This window comes from Daphnia pulicaria, chromosome 7 (assembly GCF_021234035.1).
Source record: "Daphnia pulicaria isolate SC F1-1A chromosome 7, SC_F0-13Bv2, whole genome shotgun sequence".
Lineage (NCBI taxonomy): Eukaryota > Metazoa > Arthropoda > Branchiopoda > Diplostraca > Daphniidae > Daphnia > Daphnia pulicaria.
In genome coordinates this window covers 4,693,641-4,710,513 of record NC_060919.1, presented here as the reverse complement: position 1 = coordinate 4,710,513, position 16,873 = coordinate 4,693,641, and the positions used below count along the sequence as shown (strand labels likewise).

At 39.0% G+C, this 16,873-nt stretch overlaps 4 protein-coding genes and 3 long non-coding RNA genes across 20 annotated transcripts in view; 3 read left to right on the top strand and 4 right to left on the bottom strand.

The window, feature by feature from the left end:
- Window positions 1-4,236, top strand: part of LOC124349857 (ribonuclease H1-like) — a 17,773-nt gene extending 13,537 nt beyond the window's left edge. The window contains exons 1-9 of one of the 5 annotated variants that reach the window (XR_006920320.1): window positions 1,635-2,062; window positions 2,156-2,368; window positions 2,439-2,744; window positions 2,807-2,904; window positions 2,964-3,142; window positions 3,221-3,355; window positions 3,640-3,805; window positions 3,909-4,059; window positions 4,144-4,236. Coding sequence is in view for 3 of the 5 variants with exons in the window: in XM_046800771.1 (XP_046656727.1) it covers window positions 1,935-2,062; window positions 2,156-2,368; window positions 2,439-2,744; window positions 2,807-2,904; window positions 2,964-3,142; window positions 3,221-3,319 (1,023 nt within the window). In the remaining 2 variants the exon portion in view is untranslated. Of the gene's footprint in view, window positions 1-1,634; window positions 2,063-2,155; window positions 2,369-2,438; window positions 2,745-2,806; window positions 2,905-2,963; window positions 3,143-3,220; window positions 3,566-3,639; window positions 3,806-3,908; window positions 4,060-4,143 lie in introns of those variants that run through there. The other 4 variants (XR_006920322.1, XM_046800772.1, XM_046800771.1 and 1 more) reach the window with 4 other exon arrangements.
- LOC124350380 lies at window positions 529-1,186 on the bottom strand. The gene is made up of 2 exons (XR_006920865.1): window positions 975-1,186; window positions 529-909 (listed from the first exon to the last, which is right to left on the bottom strand). It is a non-coding gene; the product is annotated as an uncharacterized LOC124350380 (long non-coding RNA).
- Window positions 3,823-6,483, bottom strand: LOC124349655 (methyl farnesoate epoxidase-like). Its single transcript, XM_046800424.1, has 10 exons — window positions 5,938-6,483; window positions 5,608-5,853; window positions 5,316-5,546; window positions 5,063-5,253; window positions 4,880-5,000; window positions 4,750-4,818; window positions 4,577-4,685; window positions 4,389-4,506; window positions 4,170-4,314; window positions 3,823-4,099 (listed from the first exon to the last, which is right to left on the bottom strand). Exons 1-10 carry the CDS (start codon window positions 6,017-6,019, stop codon window positions 3,918-3,920), a joined length of 1,494 nt encoding a protein of 497 aa, XP_046656380.1. The 5' UTR covers window positions 6,020-6,483; the 3' UTR covers window positions 3,823-3,917.
- On the top strand, window positions 4,231-10,651 carry LOC124350364. Of its 5 annotated transcripts, none has more exons than XR_006920839.1 (7): window positions 4,231-4,333; window positions 4,405-4,501; window positions 6,551-6,668; window positions 6,772-7,016; window positions 7,188-7,297; window positions 7,373-7,470; window positions 10,535-10,651. It is a non-coding gene; the product is annotated as an uncharacterized LOC124350364 (long non-coding RNA). The 5 variants fall into 5 exon arrangements; XR_006920837.1 differs by having other exon boundaries at window positions 6,551-6,691; XR_006920838.1 differs by having other exon boundaries at window positions 6,514-6,691.
- Window positions 6,980-8,914, bottom strand: LOC124350421. 4 transcript variants are annotated; one of them, XR_006920931.1, is made up of 5 exons: window positions 8,549-8,914; window positions 8,321-8,490; window positions 7,357-8,251; window positions 7,135-7,278; window positions 6,980-7,062 (listed from the first exon to the last, which is right to left on the bottom strand). It is a non-coding gene; the product is annotated as an uncharacterized LOC124350421 (long non-coding RNA). The 4 variants fall into 4 exon arrangements; XR_006920930.1 differs by having other exon boundaries at window positions 7,135-7,238; window positions 7,331-8,490; XR_006920928.1 differs by having other exon boundaries at window positions 7,357-8,490.
- LOC124349553 (high-affinity choline transporter 1-like) lies at window positions 10,294-13,972 on the bottom strand. Its single transcript, XM_046800248.1, has 13 exons — window positions 13,548-13,972; window positions 12,867-12,890; window positions 12,696-12,779; window positions 12,597-12,624; window positions 12,407-12,534; window positions 12,195-12,343; window positions 11,983-12,132; window positions 11,781-11,910; window positions 11,620-11,714; window positions 11,397-11,519; window positions 11,227-11,330; window positions 11,030-11,160; window positions 10,294-10,948 (listed from the first exon to the last, which is right to left on the bottom strand). The coding sequence occupies exons 1-13, from the start codon at window positions 13,771-13,773 to the stop codon at window positions 10,494-10,496; spliced, it is 1,827 nt and encodes a 608-aa protein (XP_046656204.1). The 5' UTR covers window positions 13,774-13,972; the 3' UTR covers window positions 10,294-10,493.
- LOC124349667 (methyl farnesoate epoxidase-like) lies at window positions 11,424-16,873 on the top strand. 3 transcript variants are annotated; one of them, XM_046800441.1, is made up of 10 exons: window positions 11,424-11,550; window positions 14,247-14,391; window positions 14,464-14,709; window positions 14,777-15,192; window positions 15,264-15,366; window positions 15,438-15,506; window positions 15,571-15,679; window positions 15,753-15,870; window positions 15,941-16,082; window positions 16,149-16,873. In XM_046800441.1, exons 2-10 carry the CDS (start codon window positions 14,310-14,312, stop codon window positions 16,328-16,330), a joined length of 1,467 nt encoding a protein of 488 aa, XP_046656397.1. In that variant the 5' UTR covers window positions 11,424-11,550; window positions 14,247-14,309; the 3' UTR covers window positions 16,331-16,873. The 3 variants fall into 3 exon arrangements, with proteins under 3 accessions (XP_046656397.1, XP_046656398.1, XP_046656395.1); XM_046800442.1 differs by having other exon boundaries at window positions 11,455-11,538; window positions 14,243-14,391; XM_046800439.1 differs by lacking the exon at window positions 11,424-11,550 and adding an exon at window positions 14,027-14,183.

Below are 16,873 nucleotides of genomic sequence, written 5' to 3'. Positions count from 1 at the left end.
AGTATCATGTGAACTTACCGGTCAACGTGCAAATGACTAGACAGGTGGCGAAAATGATCAAGGAGCGTGTTAGAGACATGGTGATAATAGGATTACTGACAACGAGTTGAATCCACACGTCTTTAATGTCACAAGTGTACAGCGTGATTGGCGTTGTCGACAGGTTTTTACAACGACATCAAGAATAGCCGAGTTATTTTCACAGCTGTTTGTAGGAACGTTTGAGTTATAAGGATGTAAATAACCGCACAATCTTTCTTGGATTTCCTTCAGTTTTGAGTGCTGTGGTATTTTGTGATAACTTGCCGCAATACCACATCCATCAATCAGAGACTACGAATCTCCTGCACGAGTTTTATTGTAACCACTATTTCAACAGCTCATAAGTGATGATTATAAATAAGCAGCAATACTCTGGAGTTAAATGGCCCTTTCCTGAACAACGAAAATGCGGGCGGTGGTTTTTCAAAATTTTTACTCAACACGCGTTAATTAGAGGAATAATGAAACTTTGTAATGACACAAAAATTGGTAACACACGTGTATTTCTTTCAAACAAAAGAGAAACATCAGTTACCAACAGCGGAGTATTAGAACATGAACGAATCAATGCCAACTTTCTGCTAATGAAATAAGTTTTATTTCTAGATCCTTCAATTTGATCTGCTGTAGTCGTAGTAGAGCTAGTTTTTGCTTCAGCGGAAGTGTTAACTTAGTCCACTTCCTGTAATTCGTCGCCGGTGCCAACAGACCGCTCCCTTATTACATCATGGTCCGGACAGTACTTAAGATTGCATAAGTGATTTTTGTACTTGAGGCGGTATCGGATTGGAGTTCTGCAAAATCCCTTGCATCCTTCGTATTCGCTAAGAATCCATGATGGACCAGCATTCGCCTCAACTCGAGAAACTAACATTGGAAAATTTGGATTGAAATCATGTTAGATGGTTTCAGAAATTATAACAGTGGCCTACCTGTTGAGATGGCTAAACAGACGGAAAAGATGGCGAATGTGAGTAAAATGTGCATTGTTGAAAGTTTAGGAAACTGCTTTATTTGAAATTCTATTTGTTCTGTTTGTCGCTTATACTTGCCCAACTCAATTTGTTGTGTACAGAAAACTCAGTGGCACTGTACCGGATAAAGAAAGGTTTTTCTGAAACAATGCGTGTGCTGTACTGTAGCCTAGTTTATAAAAATACTAAAATAAAAAAATAGTGACTAGGGAAGTGTTTCTCGCTTTCTCCGCTAGTTAAATGTTATATCTACATCCTGTGCGACAAAATTTGGTTTCACTGGGAGTTAATGTCTTCCGTTAAAGAGCAAAACATTTGAAAAAATGAGTTTAAGACGCTATCGTAAACCCACTCATTATCTCAAAGATAGTGTGATTCGAATCAGTAGTTCGCGAGTCAAATTAATTGAAAAAAATACTTGAAAAAATAGCTCACTTCTTTAAATAGAAACCACAGGTCCAGCCAGACAGATCCATTGTCAGTACAAAACAAAGAGCAGAGGAGTTTTATTTGTATTATTTAGTTGGCTTCTCTTGATAATAATAATAATTTTAACAACTCTGAAAGTGAAATACTGAAATCTGAATAACTTGTTTTATAGATTTTTAACCAGGTAAACTGGCAGCCTAGGAATAGGGATTAGGGAAGGGTGAGCTTTTGATTCAATGATGGCCGCCAAAAGGGGAAGGGTCGTCATCTGTCATCACTCTATCATAATTATCAAGATAAATGGAGACAAAGCACAAAAATAAAAATCACCTTGGACTGGGATCAAGGTGTTGCAATATACAATGTCCTCTGAGGTTTAATGGAATTGGAAGCTTAATGAAATAATGTGCTGAATTGTTGACTTTTGATCAGAAAGTAGTAACAAACGACACTAGTAAAAACAAAGTATATTTTGAAGAAGTAATATGTATGTCTGTAGGATTCGTTCATTGCCGTCACCATTCTCAATGTGATGCTACATTAGAAGAGAAAAAATATAAGAGTATGGCTTTTTACGTTGTCGTTAAAGGAAGGAAACGAGGTATCTTTCGTTCATGGTAAGATTCACACTTGCTTCAGTATGTTATGTGTTTTATTCATGCCAAATTCTTGTGTTACTAATTATGCTTTTTTGATCAATATTCTTGTTGGCCTGAGTGTGAGTCTCAAGTAGATGGTTATCCTGGCTGTTTCTTCAAGAAATTCACCATTAGTAACTTTGGATGTCGAGAGAAGGCTTCTGCATCAGCAGCTCTCGAGTATAAAAAACATACAGCCAATAAAAGACTCAGTGACAAAGAAGGAAGAACTTATTTTGCAGTAGCAGAAGGCAAAGACAAAGTTACTGGAATATTTTTTAAGAAGTAAAATCTGTGTTTTCACTGTCTGCCTAAAAATGTATTAATTATAAAAATTAATTGAATTGTTTTACAGGGAAGACTGTGATATGCATGTGAATTGTTCATTTCCCATATACAAGGGCTTTGAGACCCTACAAGAAGCAGCTGCATTCATAATATCTTGTTTGCAACAAAGAGCAGTGGAATTCAAAAAGCAGTGTCCAGTTCGTTCAGATAGAGTTCGTGATTTACGAAATTTACCCACTAGATTTTTCAAGTGGCCTTTCCACGTCGATAGTGAGGGATTCGTGCAAGTGTATGTTGACGGATCTTGTTTCGAGAACGGGAAAAATGGGGCAAAAGCTGGACTCGGGGTGTTCTTCGGGACTGGACATGCGATGTAAGCGAAATTTTTTCGAAAAATTTAAATCAATTGCCAATGTTTTATTATCTTTATAACAGGAATGTCAGCAAAGCTGTTCAATCCGATAGCACGCAATCCAACAATTCTGGGGAATTGCAGGCCGTCAAAGAAGCCCTTCGAGTAGCTAAGCAATGTGGTATATTCGTTTTGTTTTGTGCATTTATTACCCAAATTATTTTCTTTTTCTATCCGCAGGGATAAAGAAACTCAAGATTCATTCCGATTCCCAGTACGTCATTAAATGCTTCAAATATTGGGTAAAAAGTTGGCAAGCTAAAGGATGGACGACATCTGCATCGACACCTGTTAAAAACCAAAAGGTTATCGAAGAAATCTGCGACATATGGAATTCCGAAAACATTCAGATCGAATGGGTAAAGCAATGTATTCATTGTTAATTTGGAATTTCAAACGTTTCTGACTGCATCAACCTTAAAACGGAATTATTTTAGAATTTCGTTCCAGCCCATAGAGGGATCAGGGGCAACGAAGCCGCAGATAGACTTGCTAAAATCGGGGCGAAGCGTGCTGTCCGCGGTACTCCTTATTAACCTTCCACCACATGGTCCCTTATCGTTATCAGTCAAGTTGGTTAAATTAATTTTGAACTCTTAATTTCTTATGTATTTTACATTAGGATAACGTTTTCATTATATTATTCCTTGTTTTACAAAGTTACTCGATCTTAAACTTAAATTTGCAATGGCTATTTTGCGATAGTATTCAAATCTATAACCTTTCAGCTAGTGTTCTTGGTTCGATTCAGATGATAAAATAAACTAAGAATTTTACCTAAATGTTCATAATAGATGGCGTTAACAGCTAAAAACTATAACTATAAAATTCCAGCTCAGTATTTCGAAATTAATAGGTGCTGCGTCAGATTGTTTTGACGGGAAAGATAGCCTACTAGGTAGAAGAAACCCGTTCTTCCGACGGCTACACTTCTCGGAATACGGAACTTGAAAGTGTAGAGAATTGGAAATTTTTATCTTGAAAAGGGAAGAGCGTTTTTTCTCAGAACCGACAAGTCACGAGTAAATTTTTACGGTTATTTAGTGAAGAGAATTTTTATTCTATTTTTAAATACGATACATGTGTTAGCTTTTATATATATTTCTCTTGTACTAAAAATTCTAGGTACGTAATTTACGAACGAGGGACCACTACAGCTTTAAAGCCACTGTAGCCCACTGTAAATCCATTGATGGGGTCTAAACTCGGAAGAGGCTCATTTTGTACAGGTTCAAATCGAAACTTTTTGATCAAAGCAGCCGTGAAGAGAAAATAGGTATTTTTTGCCAAGGAATCTCCCAAACACATCCTTTTCCCTGCAAATAATTTGTAATGATTCATTATTGGTTTTAATCCGCAGCAAAGAATTGTTCCGTTGATTAATACCAATGCCAAACGGATAGAAGTGATCACTTTTAATCACTTTCGTGCCATCTTCATTCAAATGGCGTTCCGGCCGGAAGACTTCCGGTTCTTTCCAGTACCCGTCATCCATGAGAACAGCATCCAGATTCAACATGACAATACTTCCCTAATCATTTTAGAAATTGGTAAGTCTGATATTCACCTATTATTTTGAAGTACAGAGACAAAGTATTAACTCACTTTTGGTATTGTATAGCCTTGAAGCTTGGTTTCTTTGACGGCGAAATGGGGGACAACGAACGGCGCAATAGTGCTACACCTCTGTGCTTCCATCAAAACAGCTTCAGTGTAAGGTAGGCTAACCCGACAGAAATGTCATTGTAATTCTTTCTTAGTTAGAGCAAAACTGGTCTTTAAAGCAGACCTACCTGGATCGATGGTTAAGGGTTGGTACATATTCTCCGCACACTTGATCCAATTCTGCTTGCATTTTGCGCTGCACCTCCTGATTGCGAATCAGATGAATCATGGCGAACCCTGAGTATCAATTAGAAAACTAAACATTTGAAGCGAGTTTTAAAATGGGACTTTGTTGGTATACCGATAGAGCCGCTCGTAGATTCAGCCCCTGCACCGAACAAATCCGTTATCGTTGCAACGAGTTGATTGTCTGTGAACAATTTTGGATTACGTTATTATCTGCATTTAGGCTTTTAAATCTTTTAACTCACTGGTAAAGGTCGTGAAAGGATTCTCTGCCTTTTGCTTTTTCATCTCGTTGAGGTAAAAGTCAATAAAATCTCTAGCTTCATCCACGGAACGATTAGAGAGTTGGTGATCATCGATAGTGCTCTGTAATTGACAATCAACTTTTAGTAGTTTTCCATGTTTAAGGATCAAAATGAGGAAAATACTTGGATAAACTTTTTTATGGGTTCAGTCATTTCGCTTTTCACTCCAATAAATTCTCTCACTAGGCGGGAATGTTTCAGTATAAATGCTGGGACCGGAATATTACCGCGGACGGGATCGCCCGCTCGGAAAACCTGCTCGTTAGCCGTTAGGAGTTCCTGGAATTTGGGATCGTCGCGCCGGAAACGCTCGCCTTTTGAGAATCAAATAAGTGTTAAGTCAGCAATCTAGTGATTTTTAAAAACCTACTTATACCTGCGATAATAGCCCAAAGAATATTTACTACAGATACTTGAAAAATGCCTTTCAGGTCAACCACTCGGTCCTTATCTAATTGACTTTTATTCTCGATATCTTTTATCAGATCCCCAACCTCACCCATCATTTGGTCTTCAATTGAAGTTTTTCCGAATCCCAAATCTCTGAGGTGTCTCATAGTAAATCGGCGTTGCTCTTGCCAAAACTGGCCCATAATAAACATAATCCCTGGGAGAAAGAACAGAAATAAGAGACTGCTAGGATTAATTTTTTTAAGTAATAAAATTACCAAGATTTTCTCCAAAATTTCGAGCCAAGGTGATAGAGGAATGCGGACGGCCATTGAGATTTTCATTGAGCATCACTTCTTTTACGGCTTCATGGCTGCAAACTGAAATCATGGTGGAGGGTCCCAAATAAAATCCCGTCACAGGTCCGTAGACTTTACTCATCTTTTGCAAGGCTCTGTGCGGATACTGCGGATCCCATGACGAAAGAAAAGGCAAATATCCAACTAGAGGCAATCCCCTGGGCCCTGTTCAGTTTAAATTAAATTAATTCGATCTAAATGACAATTTTATTGCCATTGCATTAACAGCATGATTGAAATTGTGTTTACCTGGTGGGAAATTGTGGGGACGTTTCACGGCCTTGATGATGAGACCGATGAGCAGGATCGTTAGAACAATTTCAGAAATCATATTTGGTCGGAATGGGGTTTCATCCAATTTTATGGTTGAAATGTTAAGCTTTCACGTTCAGCATCCGCTTCGGTAGACACTTGGGAACTGAGTGAGTGGTTGTTTACTTGCTCAAATTAGGAAGTCGTAGGTCGCAGCGTCCACTCTCTTTCAATCTTCTGCCAGGAATGTGTTGCTAAGGGGTTCTTGCTTATATAATGACATTGTTACATAACACCTGACGAGCTGCTTTCGTATGTTGTTCATTTTGTATTTACATCTCCACCCAGATTTGAGGAGCCTATTATCACAGTCTCTTGGGGCTAGTGACACATTGATAGCATTCTTACAACAATAACCCCCATACGCTAATCTTTGTTCAACAGCTAGATTTTCTTGTTGCCCTATTTGCAATCATTCATGACTCAGCTAGAAATCTGTTTACTATTTTACATAACGGTTTCTTGTGTTACCATGCGACAACAATTCAGACAATTTTTTATTTTATTTTTCAGCGATAGAGTTTGTGATTTACAGAAATTTACCCCCTAGATTTGTCACATGCAATTCCACATAGGTAACGAGGGTTTCGTGCAAGTGTATGTGTATGTATCCTGTTTCGAGAACAGGAAAAATTACGCAAAAGCCGGACTAGAAGAGTTGGACTTTGGTCCTTGTCACGCGTAAATGAAAGTAAATTATGAGTTAAAAAATGAGTAAGCGAAATGAAAATAAATTGCTGACGTTTTATTGTATTTTTTTTTACTTGATAGGAATGAAGCTGCGCAATCCGAATAGTTCGCAATCCGATTTAATACGACCTACTGTATTACGTGTTGGTTTGTAAATTAAATTTCTCTCGAGTCGGGGGACCACCACTGCTTTAATACCACGAAACGAGGGACCACCACTGCTTTAATACCACGGGCAAACCCATCACAGGGTGTAAACTCAGAAGTTCTTTTCTGCAGATTTAAATCGAAAATTTTTTATCAAAGCAGCCGTGAAGAGAAAAAAGGTATGTTCAGCTAATTGCCAAGGAATCTCCAAAACACATAATTTTCCTGCAATTAATTTGTAATGATTTATTATTGGTACTCAGCAGCAAAGAATTGTCCGGTGATTAATACTAATACCAAATGGATAGAAATGATCTCTTTTAATCACTTTTCTGCCATCCTCATTCCAGTTTCGTGTTCTTGGCGGAATACTTCCGGTTCTTTCCAGTAGGACTCGGCATCTAGGAAGACGGCATCCCGATTTAACATGATAACACATCCCTTATTATTGGATGAAGTGGTAAGTACCATTTATACACATTCATTTCTTTACCATTTGGAGAAAACGTATTTATTCACTTTTGGTATTATATAGCCATGAAGCTTCGTTTCTTTGACGGCGTAAGGGGGCAACAAACGGTGCAGTAAAGTTGTAGGAACGTTGGACTTTCATCAAAACAGCTTCCACACAAGGTAAGCTAAACTTATAGGTGTCAAGTTTTGGTACAATGTGATGCAAATCGGTCGATTCAGCCCCTGCACCGCATAAATCTGCGATCGTCGCAACGGATTGGTTGACTGCAACAATTTAAATTACGTTAAGGGTTTTCAGTATAGGGCGGTATAGGGCTTGGTAGTTTTGCTCTCAGTAAGTGAGGTCGTTTTGCTTTTTCATCTCGTTGAGTTTAAGTCAATAAAATCACTAGCTTCAACTACTTCATCCATGGAGTGATTTGTGAGTTGATTATCATTGATATTATTCTATTGACAATTGTAACTTGTTACAATATTAGTTTCTGAAATTTGAGTCCTAAAATCGGGAAAATACTTATGGATTTGTATGGGTTCAATCGTTTTTTTTTTTTTGTCTAAAAAATTCTCTCACGATGCGGGAATTTTTGAAACGCTGGGAACAGAATTTTGGTTGTTACCTCGGAATTTTCTTAATCGAAACTTTTTGATAAACCTTCGAGTTTTAATTCTCTCTCTTGTTTTAATACCTGCAACAGTTGCCCGGAGAATGGGACAGATATTTGAAAAATGCGTTTTAGGTCAACCACATGCCCACCAACCACCCCTTATCTGACTGACTGCTATTATCCATATCTTTAATCAGATCCCCAACCTCCCTCATCATCTGGCTTTCAGTTTCAATTTTTAATCAATTTGAAGTTTTACGAATCCCAAATCTCTGAGGTGTCTAGCAGTAAATCGGCGCTGCACCTGTCAAAATTGGCCTATAATTAAAATAATACTAAGGGGAAAAAATGAATCAACTAAAATATCTTTATTCAAGAATTATCATTTTGTCTTTTTGAGTTACCGGGCTTTTCTCTTAAATTTCAAACCAAGGCTATTGAGATCCTCCGGCGCTTCTTTTACGTCTTTATGACTACGATGAGGTTTTAAATAAAATCCCGTCACAGGTCCGTCGGTATACATGACGAAAGAAAAGGAAAATACCCAAGTAGAGTCTTCCGCTTCCCCTTGACCCTATCCAGTTTTACTCAAATTCAATTAAATTTACAAAATAGTTGAGATTTTTTTTTACCTGGTGGAAAATCAAGGGGACGATTCACAGCTTTGTTGATGAGATCGAAGAGCACAAATTTCAGTTATCATCTGCTGAAATGGTGTGTTTTTTTTCTACGATCGATTGAAACTTCCAACAATCTAATCCTCCGATTTGGTGAACACTTCGGAAACTGACGATTGTTTTTTGCTAGCACTTTGAGGGTCCCAGTGTCCACTCTTTGGGAATTTTTTACAATGAGTTCTTGCTTGGAAAATTGAATGTGTTACACTTGCATAACTGTTTTCTAATGTCGTTGATGTGATGGCTTCAGTGGCCAACCTCCACTGATAAAACGCTTCACCAGTCCAGTCCAGACTCGTGAAGTGTTTTATCACCGCTCCGTGGTCGCTTTGGGCTACCAAGAGACATAGATAGGCTACCATTCTGACAACAATAGTTCCCTTAAACATTGATAAAATCACTGGCACGTTTTGTAGTTGCTCTGTTTGTTGTTATCATAATTCCTCTAAAAATCTGTCCACCAGTTTGATGATTATTTCATTTTACGACGTATACTGCACTGTTTGTTGAATTCATTCAACAAACTTAAAAGTTTCATTACGTAAAAACAGAGACTGGCACAATGTATAGCAAAGTGAGTGGGTATGTGTCCGTCAAAAAGGTTTGGCATTTATTTAAATGAATCTTTCCATTTAGCTGTGTCATGCCTGTTTGTTTAGGCTTTGGTTGGCTTTCCAAACAGGTCCTGCACATGCGCTGCTTGTTGATAAAAAAAAATCAGGTTTTCTAAGCCAGTTTTGAGAGCAAATCTTTTTCTTTGAACATACCGCAGGTATATCTTCCAGTTTCTTTTAAAATCGTCTTGACCATTTTTAGGAAATCAATAATCGTTGATGCTTTCTTGAATAATCTGATAAAACGGAAACGGAAAAAATTCACGGTCATATGGCTCAGATTTCCCGCCATATCGACGCCGTCCGCTCGATAACGTAACTAATGTTCACTCACTTGACCAGCAGCTAGGCTGCTACTGTTACCGACATTTGGTTTGTTTCTAATATCTCGATCAGGAAGTTTTGTAACTCGTGTACCCTCCTCCCTCCCTTAACAAAATTGAAACTGAGGGGTGTCTTTTTAACTAGGTTAGTTAAACGCAGTAGTTAATTTTTTCTGAGAAATGTGTCTTATCAACTTATTGAATTTCAAAAACAATTAGCTTAAGATTTCCGTTTCACGTTGTTTATTGTCGGTTGATCAATTATTGTTTTCTTAGTATTTACGCTTTCTTGGAAGCTAGCTAGTGAACCGTTTTCCCTTAGTGGACCGTTTAAACATACTCTGACAACTTTGTAACTTGATTAGACGCAGTTGGCACGCATTCTCATTTTTCCCTATCCCGAAATTGAAACCTTTTTCCATGCCGTCAAAAATGCGATGTAGACATGGTTTTGTTACCAACTTTGAACCATTATGAAACCTCTGTTTGATCAGTAAATTCGTTCCGTTTATTTCTAAACTGTCGATATGGCCACTCGAATGTTTTGGGAACCTCGGATGTTATGTTCATCCTTGCGCTTCTTTCCGCAGAGTGCGTCCGTGTGATATAATAACCATGAGATCGGGTGTCGCTTAATCGTCTCAAATCAACAAAAGCGGATACGAGTCTTGTTTTGAGCGTATGCCCTGCAGCGCTACCACAAATCCAAGTCGGATATGCCGTACCCAAGTATCAATTTATGATATGAGAAGCGTTACTCGAGTCCGGTTTGAAACAAAATTGAGAAAATTGTATTCTTTAGTGTCGCTTATTAAAATACGGCGTGCACGTCATTTCAAACAAACAATGAAAATATCACCTTTCTTCTCGAAAATATTATTCACAGTAATTTTTTTTTTCAGAAATGTGAATTAGTAGATAAAACCAAATAAGTGGTCCCGCACTTTGTTACACATAATTCAATTAGCAATGTTTAAACATTTGTTCATTATTTTTCTTTTCAGATTCCGCTGATAAATCGGAGACCGAAGTTTGAACCGGAATGGATGGCAAGTTACGTTTGGGATTCGACATGTCTAACATTGAATCCAGGTTAGCCTCCAATCCAGGCAATTCCGACTCTGGCAGTGGCGTAACCGACTCGAGTTTTCCATTGGTCATGAACTGGAAATGCAATTCTTCCGGCGAGGTTTCCTCCGGCTGATACGTCATCTCCAATGGGCTGTGGTAGCAGTGGAGAAAGTCGAATTTCGGAGGAAGCCATCCTTTAGTGAAGCATTGCTCGGTGATGAACGAGACTCCTAGATGAACGACGAGCGTGAGCACCATGATGATCGTGCGAAAGGGGATTTGTTGCTGGCCGTTGCTGAAAAACGGAAACTGTATGACGGTCGGCAATCCGAGTAGCTCTTCACCACCTGGCGGGAGAGCGTAACCAAAGAAACAGATTCATATAGTTGTCATTCGAGAGTGACAGTTTGTTTCAAGACGGTATTTACTGAGAATTCGCAGGACGAGACCAATCATGAATGAAGTGACGCAACCGTATTTGTTACACCTTGACTCGGCGTGGATGACCAACAGCAATTGAGGGAACAGTAATACGTAAACCATGTCTGAGCAGAGTAACCTGATTCACAATGAAAGGTACCATGATTTTTTAAATCAAATATTAATATCAAAGTAATTAACTTACGAAAGGCCGTAAATGCTGTTTATGCTGATAGCCAATAGAGAAGCGATGGCCGCCACGGCTAGGATTGAGACGCGCAAGACAATCATCAGATGAGATCCGCTAGCCTGTATGGTAAGATTTTTTTTAATAATTACAGAAGGCGTTTTTACTAACGTTTGATATTTCTATACCGAAGGAAAAACGATGGCCTTGTAAATATTGTGGGTAAACATTGAAGAGGCTGAGAGGATACAAGAATCTGCCGAAGACATGACGGCCGCTGAGACGGCGCCGAGTCCGAAGAAGGAAACCCACTTGAAATTGGATTCAATTGATACGTTAAAGGTAAGAAACTTTAGTGTAATCAAATTTATTTTGGCAAGATTGTGTGGGTTTTCTGAGTTTTAATTTTACCTGCGGAGTTAAGTAATTGAGAACTAGAGGTAGAACTTGTTTAATTTGATCGGGGGATGTTAAACTCGCTTCGTATTCGGTACCGTTGAGCCAATCTGAAAGACAATGATTTACATATTGTAGAACCGAACATTTTTTTCAAACTTCTTGAGATAGCCTACCTGTGTTTTTAGCGATTCCTCCCAGCAGTATGGATGGGATCGACAATAAGGTGCATAAGAGAGCAGCTATGTATGAGAGCCATTGAGCTTGTCTTGAGGTTTTGGCCGATAATACTCGTTGGAAATAAGCCTTTGCGATAGCGCGAAAATGGTTTAGCAAATTCTAGGGCTCGACTTGCCAAAAGGGAAAATTAATAATCACCTGGTAAGGAATTCCACCGAAGATGAGCAGTAAATAGTTATCCACAAAGATTCCCGAACTTGAAGGCTCTACGTAGCCCAGCCAATCTTGATTAACTAAACCTTCTCGATTGACAGCCGGATGCATCCAGGCGAATGGAATGCACAAAACCTAGTTCAAAGATAATTTTAATTTCTTTAATTGTAAAAAAAAAAGTTAGGACTGTAATTTACCAATCCGAAAAGGATGAAAAAGAGTTGTATAACATCTGTCAGGGCTACGCTATACATGCCACCAAAGAAAGTGTAAATAACAGCTACGGCAGCGCTGGATAAAACGGCCAAATTGTTGTCCATATCCAGAATAACAGACAATGTCGATCCTGCCACCAGAAATTCAAAATTAGAATTGGTTGATAAGCCTATTTGTCATTATTCACGCGTACCTAGAGCAGATAAAATGGATGCAGTCCAAATGGTCTCTCCGAAAAGTGCCGGCAGGAAAAGTATTCCACCAATGTTAAGTCCGTATTTGATCTGAAACGGATCGAGCATCGTGACGTAACCTTTCTCTCTGCGCAGTAATATGTTTGAATTAATAATTTGGGTCAATATTTAAGACTGACGGTACTGTACCTCATAGGTTTGGCGAAGAAGAGCCCACCTAGTGATAAAGAATGAAAAACTGAAATTCTTAGTACAACAGGATCTTTTATTAATCAAACTTTCGCTTACCGAGAATCAGTGCAAGTGAGTAACCAAACGGTGTCTGGCACCAAACGATCCCATTACTAAATACAGCTTCCGCCGATCCGTTTACTTTTTTCGAAATATCAGGTACAATAAAAAAAATGTCGTCAGAATCGCACGTGCGATTTTTATTCACTGGAAAATGTGTCAACTTACCATATCCACCTCCAACCCAAGTTGCTGTTGAAGGAAAGAAAAAAAAGAACGATTAAATTATGTAAGCGCATTCAGAGAATCTGTTTGCTTATTTCTTTGAAAATTTCCCGCCATCAAAAGCGAAACAATTGACGAACGGAAACAAGACCCGTAATTTCCTTTCACTCTTATTTTTCTCAATAGTTTTCCGATGCCTTTCCAAGAACATGGGGTGAGTGACAATTACTTGCAACTCAAGAAGATATCACAAGAGCAGACAAATCTTTTCGGTTATCGAACCTTAACCCAGTTTTCCACACCGACACGTAGGCCTCATCCCTAGATTTCAGTTATGCACAGAAATTCTGACGACTAGCGCAAAAGATGAAAATAGAATATCTACGTTCGAAAAAAAAACTGTTGCCATAGCGACCCTTCCCCCCAACCCCCCGCCATTTCTTGTGGTTTTTCTTTATGTCTGTTGCTTGTACAAAATACCGCACACGGCGTGAAATTCGCGTTATTTTTAATCAAATTTTGGACGTTATCTGTTAGAAGACGAGGGTACGGCACGCCTGTGTCGGTAAGCTGTGCTACAGTTCTCCCGGGACTGACAGACGGAAACATTTGTAAGACAAGTTTTTCGGAATTCAGACATTCAACAGTTAAATTATTCGATTCAATCGTTTGCGATCGACTTGCCTGTCATTGTGAGGACTCCAACGAAGAGTCCGAGATCCCTTTTTGCCAGCATGATGTTTTCTTCAGGGTTGCTCGTTCCTCGTCCAGCTTTCCGTTGTTTCCAAGCGGCTAACATCCCGACGAAAAGAATCACCAAGTAAAAAACGGCCACGGCCGCGATGCCGGCTGTATTGACTACCATGACTGCTGGTCGGAGTGAAACTGCCTCAAATATCTCCCCTACCATGAACAAATAGTCAGATCCTTCACGCGTTTCCTAGCAGCACAGACGAGTTGAATATGAAACGCCCCAATCGATTGCGTTGCCTCCCTTCTTCTTATTGATTCCAAGCTTCTTGGAAGCAGGCTCAAAGCTGTTTGGACAACATTTTTCGTCCTACTAATACAGCAGGTGTATTGTTCACGTTCACTTCTTGAAAATCTTCTCTGCCACTTCCTTCAGCGGATTTTTCTACTTCTCAAAAGGTGGCGTTGGATGGGTAAACAAATTAGTGACAGACGAAATAAACATTCATCTCGTGCGCAGTTATTCGATTCTTTTGGAGGGAAATTCCCATAATTAATTTGACAGTGCATGCAATCCTATTTTTTGTTATAAATGAGTCTATGCTGGGCTTTGTTGGATGGGTTGTCGTGGTAACATTCAACGAAACACAGGATTAATATTAAATACCGATTGACATCTTCCCTTTGTAAAAGATTGAGTCCTGAGCAAGCAGAGGCGGAGATTGGCAGGTTATCGGCAGGAAATGCAATGAAAGAATGATTACTTCCATATTGATTGGTGGATGTGTCCTCTGTGTTGCTGTATGGATTTTCTCTCGTCCCAACAAGTTTCCACCAGGTTGTTACAAAACTGTTGTGTAGCCTACTGCAGATTTTCAGTTTTACAGAAATTCAATCATTCTTATTTTAGGTCCAAAGGGATTGCCACTTTTAGGTTGTTTGCTGTCGGTTTCTCAATGGCATCCTGGCTGTTCATTCATGGGACTTCTGAAGTTGTACTATCGCTATGGACCAGTGTGTGGTTTCTACATTGGGCCTCAACCTGTCATTTCTATTAGTGGCTATGAAGCATGTAAGGAAGCTTTCATGAATGAAAACCTAAATGGAAGACCTGATAATGGGCCAGCAAGAATGAAAAGCAAAGGAAAACGAATGGGTATTGTTACTGGAAATTTCTGCATGTACTCATCTACATCATTTACTCACACTTTTTAGTTTTTCAGGTGTCATGCTGGTGGATGGAGATTTTTTGACGATCCAAAAGCGTTTCACATTACACCACTTGCGCGATTTCGGCTTTGGTCGGCAAAACATGGAAAGTCTTGTTAGTAAAGAAATGGCTGTCCTTTTGGCAGACATGAAACGCCAATTTCACGACGAAGGAAACGTTTTCGAGTTCAAAAACTACTTCAACATTTCACTAGTCAACGCACTCTGGGTGATGCTGGCCAGCGCTCGATTTGAGCGTGACGATCCCCGTCTAAAATCGCTCGTCGAGTTATTTGACGTTGTCTTCCGGAGTGGTGACATTGTGCGCGTAGCGTTTCCTTGCCCTGCCATTCTCATGAAACTTTTCCCTGCCGTCTTTGCCAAATTGGGGAGAATGGATCTTCTAAAAGAAGTCTGGAAGTTCATTGAAGTAAGGAAGCTCTTTTATTCATAATTTATTCAGCAAATCATGAGTGCCACGTATGACTTATTCATATACAGGAAGCGATCGATGAACACAAGCAGAAGCCATCTGTAGAACCCAGAGATTTTATTGACGTTTACCTTAAAGAAGTTGAAAAAAATAATGACGATTCGTTTTCTGGTATTGTTTTAGAAAAATGTATTCTTTTTTGTGGTCACAATAACTCATTTGCCATACATAAACTTTTATAGAAGAACAGCTGTTGAATATTATTCTAGATATTCTTTCGGCAGGAGCTGATACCACAGGGAATTCAATTGGTTAGATACCAGTACAAAAATGACAGAAATATTTAGATTGACACTTGGTTTTTTCGATTGGTAGGATTTGCTCTACTGTACCTCATTCACCATCCAGACGTCCAAACTAAAATGCAACTCGAAATGGATCAGGTGTGTGGTGACTCATTGCCGTCGTTGCATCATAAACCACAGTACGTCTGTTATAAATGTATTATTGTACGGTTCAATTTGAAACTTGACGAGCACTTTTTGATGTTTTGGCAGATTGGTCTATACTCAAGCTGTTCTTATGGAAGTGCAACGAATGAGTGGCGTTTCACCTTTGGCCATCCCTCGTCGGGCTTTAAAAAGCATTCCGTTTGAAGGCTACATCATTCCTCAGGTTTCCTCATCCTTCATTTGATTATGTTAAAATATTTTAGCTTATCACTTTGTGTTTCGTTTTCCTTTAGGACGCTTACGTCATTATTAATATGTATTCGGTACATATGGACGAAACCTATTGGACAGACCCAGAAGTTTTTCGACCTGAGCGTCATATAGATAAATTCGGCCACATTATTAAAACAGATCGGCTTTTTCCTTTTGGAGCAGGTATACTTTAATCTATATTTACATATTTTATGGAGCGCATGTATAATCAAAATGTTATTATCTCAGGCAAAAGAAGCTGTTTGGGAGAATCGTTAGCCCGAACCTCCTATTTCTTATTTACGACATCAATAGTAAAGACGTTCATCTTCCGTTCGCTTCCGGACAGCATCTCTGCTCCATCTCTAGCTCCGTTGGATGGCTTTACTTTAGGCCATCGCCCTTTCCAAGCTTTTCTAACCAAAAGATAGTCATTTAACCCAGTATTCAAGTTAGTCGCTTTATGTGTCAACCATTTTGCTCACTGAGTGTACCATTAATCAAATTTAAAGGACCGAAAGTTAGAAACTTTAAATGCGCGTAGCAGCTTACCCAATACCCAGTGAATCCGTCGTTGTTACAGTATGTTCAAACTTCTGTTCAATTTTAATCCAGGCAGTTTTTTTTTGTTTATTTGTGCAGGGTAGAATATGGTTGTCCTGAATGTTGGGTGACGTAATGAGTTTATTATTACGCCCTATTTGCTATTGAGAAAACGTAGTTTTCTTTTTTTTTTCATCCATCAAGTGGGTTGTTTGATTAGATGCCATAGTAACCAACATGACATAAGCACGTAAAGCAGAAAAGAAAGTTTTGAGGACCTTTATCTGATTAAGTAAATAATTGATCTGCATTTGATAAGCTTTAGACACTTGCCGTCTTGCGGACGGCAATTTCATCCATAGTAAACTGCGATTGGAAACCCTTAGCGCACTGCATTTTTTTAATTAATAAAAAGAGCGTTCACAATGTCA

Bases quoted from the DNA above. Each gene is read 5' to 3' on its own strand.
- LOC124349553 (XM_046800248.1), bottom strand. From the start codon at position 13,773: ATGGTAGGGGAGATATTTGAGGCAGTTTCACTCCGACCAGCAGTCATG. The intron at 12,891-13,547 runs GCAAGTCGATCG...TTCCTTCAACAG, and splicing joins TGGAGTCCTCACAATGACAG to CAACTTGGGTTGGAGGTGGA. The intron at 10,949-11,029 runs GTAAATACCGTC...CTCTCCCGCCAG, and splicing joins TCTCGTCCTGCGAATTCTCA to GTGGTGAAGAGCTACTCGGA.
- LOC124349667 (XM_046800441.1), top strand. From the start codon at position 14,310: ATGATTACTTCCATATTGATTGGTGGATGTGTCCTCTGTGTTGCTGTA. The intron at 14,392-14,463 runs GTTGTTACAAAA...TTCTTATTTTAG, and splicing joins TCCCAACAAGTTTCCACCAG to GTCCAAAGGGATTGCCACTT. The intron at 14,710-14,776 runs GTATTGTTACTG...TTAGTTTTTCAG, and splicing joins AAGCAAAGGAAAACGAATGG to GTGTCATGCTGGTGGATGGA.
- LOC124349655 (XM_046800424.1), bottom strand. From the start codon at position 6,019: ATGATTTCTGAAATTGTTCTAACGATCCTGCTCATCGGTCTCATCATC. The intron at 5,001-5,062 runs GTATTTTCCTCA...TGTCAATTACAG, and splicing joins CCATAAAAAAGTTTATCCAA to AGCACTATCGATGATCACCA. The intron at 4,315-4,388 runs GTGAGTTAATAC...TAAAATGATTAG, and splicing joins AAGGCTATACAATACCAAAA to GGAAGTATTGTCATGTTGAA.